The following is a 10,421-nucleotide window of genomic DNA, read 5'->3' as shown; positions in this document are numbered from 1 at the left end:
GAGTGATGATCGGAAGAAGAAAAGGATGAGAATCCTTAGAGAGAAGGTGGGGATGGTAGAGAGAAGGAGGAGATTCAGAAGGTTGAAGATGAAGGGTGCGTGCAGAAAAGTGGCACGAAATTTGGAAGCTTAAGTTTTACTCCTACCGTCAAAATCGATCATCCAATTTGCATCACACACCTGGCATCCATTTTCTGAATTTCAGACACCCTTTAGCTTACACGTGTACTCCACTAAGTTGGGGTTTTTATGGGTCTGACATGTTTTATTGTCCCGATTCAACAAATCGTCATTTTTATTTCCTTAGCTAACATGGATGGATAATGATATGTATTTTCTATATATGAAAACTTTCAACTCTGCAGAAACAGAAGTGATGAAATTAAAGTAGTTTGTTTGGAATAATATAGAAAGATTTGGGAGAAGAAAATGAAAAAGAAGTATTTTAACTTTAGATTTGATTGAGTTTTGGTTCTAATTGTTTTCTACAATTTTAGTCCCTTAATTTATAATTATTCGTAATTTTGTTTTAAATTTTGTTTACGCAATTAATCTCTTAGTTTTCAATTATGTGTGACTATGTTCCATTTTGAGTTTAATTATTCATAATTTTTTACTACTTTAAACATCACAGTGAGAAAAAAAAAACGCATGATACTTATAACTTTCATTACATTATTAACAATTATAGCAGCTATATAAAAACTAGATCGAAGGTAATTTGACAGTGATATACTTTTAAAACTAAAAATTGAAAAAGAAAACTTATGTATAATTTAAAATTAAGAGATCAAATTTTGTAAAGGAAAATTTGTGGACCAAAATTATATAACTTAAAACTTAAAACTAAAATCAGGAAGATAAAATTTAGAAATCAAAACTGTGGATTCTGTACAATACGGAGCGAAAATTACAATTAATTTTTTTATATTTTTTTTCAAGTAAATATATATTTGATTTTTGTATTTTTTTTCACATGCTTCTACTAACTTTTTTCTTTGTTTTCATCTATTCAACTTTTTTGTTATATTGAACCTTGAATTTTAAATTGTATACCTTGATATTTGTGTCCCTCATATTTTCTTTAGACATTTAATTTGAGAATTCTTGATTCCAAACATGAAATTGGGTATGTCATTCACTATTTTTGAAAAGGCCAGCAGCACTTGTACGCCACATGCCTATAATATCTACGGAAAATATATTTTAACATATATTATGGAATATGTTGAAAAGAATGAAACAAACTATATTAATTCAATTTGTTCCTTATACCCGGAAATTGAGACCTAATATAGGACTTCCCTTTTTGTTCTAGAGACAAAATATATATTAGGGTGCAAACTCGTCTTATAAACCAATTTTATAAAAGTGAGTTAGACTTAAACTTATTTTTTAATATAATATGTTGAGTATATCTTAACGAGATCAATTTATAAAAAAAATTTCAACCTCAATCTCAAAAACATTTGTGATTGTAAACATTTCACTAAAATTAATTGTCCAATAGTATGGTTATACTATTATGGTTCTATGTTTGTGAAATATATATAATAGATACTGTTACAACCTCTACTATGACTTGATCTGCATGAAACCACATCAAGAACACTTTGGTATTCTTACTTCCAAAATTCTTCCATTACGAATGTGAGCTTCAATAATCTTCAAATCTGCATTCTCTGGCATCTCTAACCTTCGAAAATATCCATGTTCCCACCAATGGCCACACCTCCAATCACTTGCCTTTGAAACTTTTTGTGGCTTCCACTGTCCACTAATTTCCACAACCTTCCCGTTATCAACATGGATTTGAATGTTACTTATCTCAGTTCCTGTTTCAACAAAATCAAAGTTAGAGTTGTACTAGTAAATCACTTTTCCACCCCAGGCTTCATCTCATTCTCAATCACTCAATTTCATTTTTGGTTCGTTATTTGATTGATTGATTAACTCTATGCTTAGTTACATGAGAAGTTTCTATATTTTCTAACACACCTTTCTCTTTTAAAAATTATGTGTATAAGAGTTAAATAAGAAGTTAACATTACCAAATTTTACTGATTCTCAATCAAGTTTTGTCAATGATAAAAAATAAAATTTAAAGTTTTAAGTTGTGATATATAAGTATGTTTTATTTTTTGTTATTGAAATAATTCCTTATTTTTTTTACTCCTTCTAAACTTGAAAATTATTATAATCTATTTGAAAATTATTCTAATTAATATATCACTTACTAGTGTTTATTTGTTTAAAAATATCAAATGATCATGGCAAAGTGTATGCATGTTACTATAAATGATATAATAACAGCACCAAATATTTTTTTTAAATTAAGATATATACAATATATATTATTTATCTATCTTAAAATGATTTTTGAAATCAAAATAATTAGTTTAAAGTTTGAAAAGATGTAAACAAAGAAAAACAATTAATAGGAATTAAAATAAAAATTCATACATTTTAAAAGGAGTAAAAACAATTTAAATACAATGGAATTAAAAAAATTATAACAGCTAACTTATTTTACATGCATTTTAATTAGGTTTGATGTGTGAAGCCTTGAAATATGTTTAAAATAATAAATGGAATATTAAATTGTTAATTAACATTTCTCACATTTCCAAATATTGAATCATATGGTAAAGAAGAATTTGATACTAAGCGTGGAGGTTTCCTTGTCTCCACCCATAGTTTCTCCAAGATATAATAAAATTCATTATGCTTTTTAATTTACAGATTTTAAAAACATTATATGACTTTTTGAACACATTCAGATGATGAAAACAACTATAAAACAAGAACGGTAGGTGTAATTGCAGAACTTTGTGGTACCTGGTATTTCTGCAGTTAACATGTAACCTTCATCTGTTTGATACCAATCTACAGTGTTGTGGTTGGAGAGATGAGACAGCAAGATGTCTGACTCAAACTCCCATAGAGGGAAGGCATCAGAAGGATCAAAGAACTTTCCAAACAACATTGGACTGAAAAGTGAGCCATCACCAAAAATCTTGAGCTGTGCTGGATTGGCCTGGCTCAACAATCTTCTGAAAACATCTTCTCCAAGTGGAACACACCATTGATGTGGAGTTTGATCATCTGTTCCAACTTGGAGCTTCTTAGAACTTGTCATTGATCCAACGAGACTCAAAATAATTTGAGAGTGGTAGAGGGAAATTTTCTGGTCTTTCTCTTGTGATGGAAGGGAAGCACTTTATAAAGTAGAGAATAATTTCATTTAGAATATTTGGAAGCCTTTATAGCTAAGCAGAATATTTTCTTTTCAATACCTTGCTTTGAAACAAAGATAAACTATGTCATATATCAAGTCTATAAATAAACTTCCATGAACACTTTTTTCATGAAGAAAAATAAAAATAAAAAAATGATTTGTTTTCAAAAGTTAAAATTAAGAATTTATAGAAATTATATTAGAACTTAGAGATATAATTTAGGTATAAATTAATTTTAGTTTATATTACTTTTTAAGTATATTTTACCCGAAATTTATTAGAATATATTCGTATAATTGCATATAATATTCAAATAATGTGGGTGACTAATGTTTTTATTAAGCTCCAAGCTTCAGGTTGCTTGATTTTTTAGTTCTTGTTTGATATATTGATGCGCATAAGTGATATTGTAATTATGTGATACGGGGTTTATTATTGTTAATATGGAATATGCACTATTACAAAATGTGCTTTTAAACTCGCACAATAGACCTCTCTTTACACCAAACTGCTGTTTATTCAGACACGGTGACAGTTTCGTAATTAACGAGACCTTATAGGCCTCAGTTCAGACTAGACCGGTGCCAAAAAGGGCTACCACTTCGGTTGTGAAAGCAACCGGTGCCTAATTAGTGGTTTTTGACACGGTTTCTGACGCGGTTAAGAGAAACCCGAGGTGGAAGGGGTATACTGCATCGGTTGGTAGGAAGGACCGAGGCGTATAAGCCTCTACTACCTCAGGCCCAAGAAGGACCGAGGCATATAAGCCTCTTATTTCCCAAAATTTTTTCCCCAAATTGAACGAAAACCTAGCCCCCTCGCTCTCGCCTCCCTCCCCTCGCTCTCGCCTCCCTCCCCTCACTCTCGCCTCCCTCCCTCTCGCCTCCCTCCCCTCCCTCTCGCCTCCCTCCCCTCGGTCTCGCCTCCCTCGCTCTCGCCTCCCTCCCCTCGGTCTCGCCTCCCTCGCTCTCGCCTCCCTCGCTCTCGCCTTCCTCCCCTCGCTCTCTCGCTGGCTGGCTCTCTCGCTGGCTGGCTCTCTCGCTGGCTTGCTCTCTCGCTCCGTCGCTCTCTCGTTGGCTCGCTCTCTCGCTCCGTCGCTCTCTCGGTCTCACTCTCTCGCTCCGTCGCTCTCTCGGTCTCGCTCTGAAGACTACTGCTCCAAAATCTCCTGCGAGTGCGTCGCCTCTGGAGGGAAGAGCAAGCGGTGGTGGTGCGTCAATGGCGGCGGCGGTGATAGTGGTGGTGGTGGTGGTCAGATTAGGGTTTTTCTGATGTTGATGGTGGTGGTGCGAATTAGGGTTTGATGACGGCGGAGGAGAAGGAGAAGCGGCGGAGGCAAATGCGGAGGGCGGAGGAACGATGCTCATGAGCGCCGCTTCGGGTAGCTGCTTCGGGTTTCAGGCAGTTGTGACCGTCGCTGGAGAGCTTTTGACCGTAGCTGCTTTGGGTTTTGCATTTGGTTTCAGTAGAGTTTTGCATCAGTAGAGTTTTGCATTTTTGTTGAATTGAATCTGAGAATGATCTTTTGAATATGAGATTTTGTTTTGATTTGTTTTACTTGCTTTGTTTGTACGTTTGTTTGGTCTGGTTTGGTCTGGTTTTGAATCTGAGCATGATCAAGTTCATTGGAGGTGCTATTAACTTTGTCAAGGAGACCGACCCCGAGGCACCAAAATTAAATTCCTGTGTTAATTTGCCATCATTTTCAAAGCAGGCTAATGTGCTCAGATCTGCAAAAGGGGTGAGGGTTGTGGAGAAAAATGAAGAGCTGGTCTAATGTGTATATCAGTCTTTTACGGAGAAAAGAACTCCATGGTTTTGCTTAATCGAGAGCTCTCCTTGTTCAAAGTTTCTTATTTGTGTAATTTGCAACGAAGATGTGAACTCTCTAGGCAAGTTAGTGTGTAATGTGTTAGTGAAAATTAACTAAGGTAGATTATTTGTGTGCATGTTTTCAGTCTTTGAAATTACGTTGAGCATAATAACGCTCATAGTTTGTGATTATTATCTGTGTCACTGCCAGAATACTCTATGACAGTCTAGGAAAATCATAACGAAAAAAAAATAAAAAAAAGACACTACTGCCTCGGTTCAGCCTCCAACCGAGGCAGTAGAGGGAGAGGAACAATTTCGGTTCTAATAACCGAGGCCGAATCGTACCATTTTTTGTCTCGTTTCAAAACCGAGGCATAAAGTCTACCACTTTTTACCTCTCCTGAATATGCCTCGGTTCAGGAACCGGTGCCTATCAGCGAAAATAACCGGTGCCATTTCCTTTAACTGTACTAGTGATGGATTTTTGGACAAGTAAGCAAAACTCAAGTGGTGATTTGAATGTTTTTTATGGTTAGAATCAATTCTTTATTATTTAGAGATTTCACATAAAAAAAATTTCCATGAAAAAGTCAATAAGAGAGTTTTAGGATCTATGAGTATAGTAAGAGAGTGTAGGCACTACCACAGAAAAAGTTTTTAACGTATGTTATTCAGGCCTTTTGGTGTTTGATCGCTTTTGAAATCTTTTTCGCAAAACAATAAGTCTTTAAACTTTTCTTGAATCGCAAGTAAAAATGTATGCAATGTAACAGTATGCGTATTAGAATACAGACAGAGTATAATCGATTTAATGTAGAGAGATAGGGATAAGAAAATTCAAACTCTGAGTTTTATACTGGTTCGGCCAATCTGCCTACATCTAGTGTCTTTCCACTCAACCCGAGATTGGAAGCCAATGCACTATAAAGATCTGAATTTTTAGAACAAGGACTTTACAACGACCACACTGTCAAAATGTAAATCACCTCTCTAACTCACCAATCTAATATAGGCAAATACAAAAAGACTAGCAGCAAGAACAATCCTCTCCTACAGTCACCCCTTTGAGACCCTTCTCAAAGTCAAGAACCACATTCTTCTGCCTGTATACACCCATGGGGAAACAACAATACTCAGCGTTTGCTAAAGCTTCTGATCAAGCAATAAACACCTCTGTTGTGCAGAACGATTAGACTTTACGAATCAATCAATCTTGGTTCTCAAGAAATCTTCAAGACTTGTACACCACAAAAATTCTTGCTTCTTGGAGCGTTTCTCTCTTCTGTAAAACTTCAAAGCTCAATCTGAAATTGATATGAAAAATGTTAATCACAATTGTCTTACAAAATTTCAAATCACGCTCTATATATAGAGTAAGTCAAATCAGATGCATTTTAATCGATTATGCTATTAATCTAATCGGTTTCATTTCACAGTTATAACAGATTAACAGCAGTCAAAGCCAATAATTGAATGCTCAACTAATGTAATCAATTTGCAATAAATGCTTGGTCAACATATTTAAAAATATGACTGTTGAGACAGTCATATCAAGCAATGAAAATATTTTCAAATCTTTAACATACTTAATTGAATACATGATCCATGTAATCAATTAGGCTTTTTAACACTTAGCATATTTTTGAAAACTTTTCTTCTCAAAATCCATCACAACACTCTTGAAAAATATTTGTGCAAACATACGAATTTTAATCGATTTAACTACTAACGTAATCGATTCAAAATTTGTTGTTTTGCCACAGTTTAAAAGTTAAGTTGTCTGATGACTTTAATTGATTAACACACCATTGTAATCGATTAAGTCATACATATATGCTTGGTGCATGTGGTTTTTCCATTTCCAAAACCCATATTATGCATACACATATATAATCACATTTCAAACACAATAGTATGTAATAATCAACACAATATGTCCAACACTATGCTTGTACAAATCTCAAAGTAAGCATAAGCATATATAACACAAATAACACAGTACATACACATGTGTTTTTATTAATATAATTCCACTTTCAATTTTGTTAAGTTAATATAATTGATTCTAAGCAATAAAGAATCGATTCAAAGCGTTATAAATTAAGAAATGAAAATGAGCTTTTAATGATTATTTATGGTGACATTAATGACAACATGGCTGTATATTGATCACACGTTTGTTAAAATACTAAAAAGCAAAGAAAAAAAATGCATGAGAGAGGTCAAATTTGTTTTTCTAATAATGTTAATCATAGTATTTTTTTATATCATAATCATTTATACTAATAACTTATTATAACTATTAAATTTTTCAATATAATTTATTTGAATGTGGCCAAATTTTTGGTCTAAGAGTTCGTTTGAATTTTTATCGTTGTTAACTTTTTAAATTCGAGTTTTTTTATAACTGCTTATGTGGTAGCTCGTGATTGGTCCGTTTCAAATATACAGACCAATAAAATAGTGACACATAGTCTATTGTCAAAAAGTTGTTAACATATCATGGTCTTTAACAAAATTTTGGTTGTGGTCGAATTTTGCCAAATTTATATCATGAACTGGCCCGTGCATCTCGACTTTTTGCTTGGATTGAAGGTTGATAAGACAAAGATGGAGATGCCACAATGTAGGAGATTGATAATAAGAGGAAAATTCGCCACAAAAATGTTAATCTTTGATAAGAATTAGAGTTGTAAACCAAGAACCAAGAGAATCCTCTCTCAAAAATGCAAATGCATATATTACGACTTCCAAAGTGTCTACATATGTATTTGGTGTCCCTATATATAGGTATAAATGTTTAAGGCACCTAATAAACCCTAAAACAAAAGCCCAATGACATTGGGTCCAAAAATAACTTGAAAAATAGAAACAAATTATTTGCAATTAAAAGAAAAATACAATTTATTTTATTTCCTATATTAATTATTCTTCATGAGATAGTCCTCTATCATACATTTGGCTCGGGTCAGCCCATCCCGACCTTTGGCTTAGGCCGACCCGTTTGGACCTTCAACTTATGTTAGTCTGTCTAGACCTTTAGTCTGAATTAACCCATCCCAACATTCATTTTGGGTCAACCAGTCTCGACTGTTAGTTAAACTTAACCTGCCTTAATCTTCGACCCAACCCATTTTGTCTTAATTTTTGGTCCAAATCGGTCTATCTCTACCTTTAATCCAGGACGAGTCTTGGACTTCGATACACCCTGACTATTCTCCATACATGCTGTCTTTTCTTGATAATGGTTGAAAATATTGTTATCTGAGATGCAAATTTGATACTAAATCAATCCTTGTTGACTTAGCTTGAACTCATGTTTTTAGTTTAATTTTGTGAATAAGTGAGTAGAGGGTATACTTGATGATTTTATAACTAAATTCCCTTAATTTTGTTGGTTATTTGTATGTTTTGGAAGAGAGCAAAAGTATTAAAGAGTCGGAGTATCAAAGAGGGACAACAAAACAACAAAAAGAGAGAGTTCGTCGGCGCTGAGCGCCAGTTTGTACCGTTGAGCGGTGGAACCCAGAAAAAGTAGCGCTGAGCGCCACTCCAGAGGCGCTGAGCTCCAGACTTCAATTGTCGCACCATTCTTGGGCCCTCTCTGAGGGGCCTTGAGCGCTAGTAGTCGCGCAAGCTCGCCCAGTTGCCCTAAGTGGGGGCGTTGACCGCTGATGTCAGATTTATGAACACCAAAATGTGATGTCACAAACTTGTTTTACAATCGGCAAGTATGACCGAATCGTTCAAGTAATAAACTTGGTAAGACCAAGTATCGTTTTCCCAAAGGATTCACGGCCTAGTTTAGTTATGTGATTTGTTGATTAGCTAAGACTTAAGAACGAAATAATTGGATTTTAATATGCAAAAGACGAAAATAAACATGTATGCATGAGGTTGATCAATGGCTAAAGCAAAATACAAACACTTTCAATGGAATATATGGATGAGTATGTTGTTGGGGTTATCAATTTCATCTTATCCACTCTCATATATTTTAGGAATTCAACATTCAATTCATCATTGTTAATGTCACTCTCGAAATTACCTTTCAAAGAAGGCTTCTCCCTAATTACGAGTTCATACAATTCCTAGCATTCCTAATAATTAGTTTATTTAGCACAGGAGCTTAAGGCAACCAATATACTTATTGGGAGAAATTCCCCGGATCTAGACTTCCCCGTACGTTTCCGTATCGACAAAACCAATAATCATGCATTGAATGAGTTAAACAAAGCAAGCTTTGAGCAAAGAGGAAAAACCCTAACTAATGATGAAAGAAAGCATAGGTCTTAGATTAAGATGTAAACACAAATTCCATATATGAGAGCTTCAAAAGATTACATTGATTCCCCAACAAACATACAAGGTTTAGTTCACCATATTCATGGTGAAACTAGATGAATAATAATGGAAGAATGAAAGAGATAGAAAAACCCGAGAAAGAGAAGAGGAGAGCTGTCACCATCTCCCAATCTACCCCCAAGGGGTGGAATAGAGAGTGTTTGCTTCGTTTCTGCCAAAGATACAAACCCTAGGACGTCCTAAAGCTTATATACTATTCTAAAATTACAGAAAATTTAGGCCCAAGCCCATAAGTGTGCCGCTCAGCGGTAAAGTGCCGCTCAGCGGTAAGTGCGTGAGTCGTTTTCTCCCCTCAGCGGTGCCAGCGTGAACTCCTGAGTGCCGCTCAGCGGTAAACTGCCGCTGAGCGGCAGTTGCGGCTTCTCCTTTTGCACTTTTTGATGTCTTTTCTGATTCCATCTCTCTCCTTCTTCACTTCTTTCACCAAATTCACCTTAAAACCTGCACAAAAACACTGAAATCAAGCATAAACCTGTCCAGCTCTCTTATTTCTGAAAATATGAACAAAAGCATGATTTCAAGCTAGTTTCTAAGTGTTAAAGGTTGCTTTTAGTATAATTTTAAGCATGAAAATAACAGTTTTTCAACTGTTATCACAACCCCAAACTTAGAACTTTGCTTGTCCTCAAGCAAACAAGATGTAACTCAATCTTCAACCAATTCATATGATGATTCACTCATTCAAAAATCTCCTTTTCAAGATAAGCAAAGACTTCAATTAAACTTATGACCAAGAGTTCAATCAAGATGTGCACATGCTTTAGTGTTCACAAAGTCATTTAAATTCCAACAAATGCTATTTTTCATGAATGATCAATCAATTAAGCATGGATGTTCATGTGCTCATGGAATATTTCCTTACTAGGTAAAGTGTTTCACTCACACACAAGTGTATAAGAGGTAATCACTCATTCACTCTACTATCACAATGTCACATGAATCAACTTTGCCTTTCATTTAACCACAATCAAAAACATTCACAAGCATTCATCATCACAAGGA

The 10,421-nt window shown here is 34.7% G+C and overlaps 1 protein-coding gene across 1 annotated transcript; it reads right to left on the bottom strand.

Annotated features, from left to right (window-relative positions):
* Positions 1 to 1,459: 1,459 nt before the first annotated feature.
* LOC124842359 (21.7 kDa class VI heat shock protein-like) lies at positions 1,460 to 3,215 on the bottom strand. The gene is made up of 2 exons (XM_047318822.2): positions 2,839 to 3,215; positions 1,460 to 1,835 (listed from the first exon to the last, which is right to left on the bottom strand). Exons 1-2 carry the CDS (start codon positions 3,137 to 3,139, stop codon positions 1,603 to 1,605), a joined length of 534 nt encoding a protein of 177 aa, XP_047174778.1. The 5' UTR covers positions 3,140 to 3,215; the 3' UTR covers positions 1,460 to 1,602.
* Positions 3,216 to 10,421: the final 7,206 nt, after the last annotated feature.

This window comes from Vigna umbellata, chromosome 6 (assembly GCF_029865625.1).
Source record: "Vigna umbellata cultivar VRB3 chromosome 6, Vumbellata_1.0, whole genome shotgun sequence".
In the NCBI taxonomy this organism is placed as follows: domain Eukaryota; kingdom Viridiplantae; phylum Streptophyta; class Magnoliopsida; order Fabales; family Fabaceae; genus Vigna; species Vigna umbellata.
The sequence above is the reverse complement of the archived record's forward strand: the minus strand, read 5'-3'. Positions and strand labels throughout refer to the sequence as shown.